General features: G+C 51.3%; 1 protein-coding gene across 2 annotated transcripts in view; it reads left to right on the top strand.

Annotated features, from left to right (window-relative positions):
- The window catches only part of NCAPD3 (non-SMC condensin II complex subunit D3), a 35,443-nt gene that overhangs the window by 12,060 nt on the left and 22,306 nt on the right, over positions 1–1,077 (top strand). For both annotated transcript variants that reach the window (XM_031063225.1, XM_031063224.1), the window contains exon 13: positions 243–377. In XM_031063225.1, coding sequence (XP_030919085.1) covers positions 243–377 — 135 coding nt within the window. The remainder of the gene's footprint in view (positions 1–242; positions 378–1,077) is intronic.

Raw genomic sequence — 1,077 nt, 5'->3', positions numbered from 1 at the left:
CAGGGACAGGAGGGGAGGGACAAAGGGACAAAGGACACCTGGATGGCCCAATGCCCCCCAGGGGTAGAGGGCATCCTTTGAATCTGCCAATCACTCATTGCCCTTCTGGAATGCCAGGACTGACAGACAGTGCTGGGAGGGGTCAGAGTGGGGAAAGGAGAGGGGACTGACACAGCTGGGGAAGGACTGGGAAAACTGACATCCCACCACGACACAACTCAGTGCTGCTGTTTTCCTGGCAGGTGTTTGTGAGCCTCCTGAGGCAGGGGGTGGTGCCCTGCACGGCCGAGGAGCTGGGCGTGCTGCGGGAGCGCTGCCGGGACCCCGCCGTGTCCGTGCGGAAGCAGGCGCTGCACTCCATCACCGAGCTGCTCCTGGTGAGCCTGGGCAAGGGAAACACAATTAAATGTTGTCATCTTACTGCAGGGGTGCCATGCTGTTGTCGCCTTATCACAAAAGTTCCATATCTTCTTGGTGTTTCTCATGGGCAGCTCCTCAGAGCACTGACTCTTTCCTTTTCACAAACTGACTCCAGTTCCCTTCTTAACCAGCCTCCCCACTCTTTTATAGCACTCTTCTTCTCATTGTATGCAGCTCTGGCCTGTAAAGTCAGGCCTGCTCCTAATCTTTGATAATTGGCCCAGCTGCAACTCCTTAGGGGTAAGATTACTTTCTATGCTGTCTTAATTTTCTTATATTCTCTCCCACTACAGTTAAATGGGTATTTATATTATGTCTTGGTTTGGAAAGACAGGTGCCTGCTAAGGAAGGCAGAAGCCTCCCCTGAAATGGAGGAATTGTAAACCCCCTCCCTCCTAATTGCTATAAATTTGAAATTAGGAGGTTCTCAGGCAAAAAATATGGGAGCAGGAATAACAGTTCTTTACTAGGGAAGAAAATAAAAGGATAAAATAAACAATGCAGTGAACTAAACCAACACTGACAGAGTCAGAACACAGCCTGACACTCTGTGGGTCAGGGTGTTGGCAGCAGTCCCATTGGAATTGTGGCTCAGCCCTCCTGCAGTGTCAGGGGTGGTTCTGCTGGAGCAGGGATCCTGGAGAAAGGTGCAGTCTC

The sequence above is a fragment of the Geospiza fortis genome, unplaced genomic scaffold (genome assembly GCF_000277835.1).
Source record: "Geospiza fortis unplaced genomic scaffold, GeoFor_1.0 scaffold68, whole genome shotgun sequence".
Classification (NCBI taxonomy): Eukaryota; Metazoa; Chordata; class Aves; order Passeriformes; family Thraupidae; genus Geospiza; species Geospiza fortis.
This window is presented reverse-complemented; position numbering and strand designations above follow the sequence as displayed.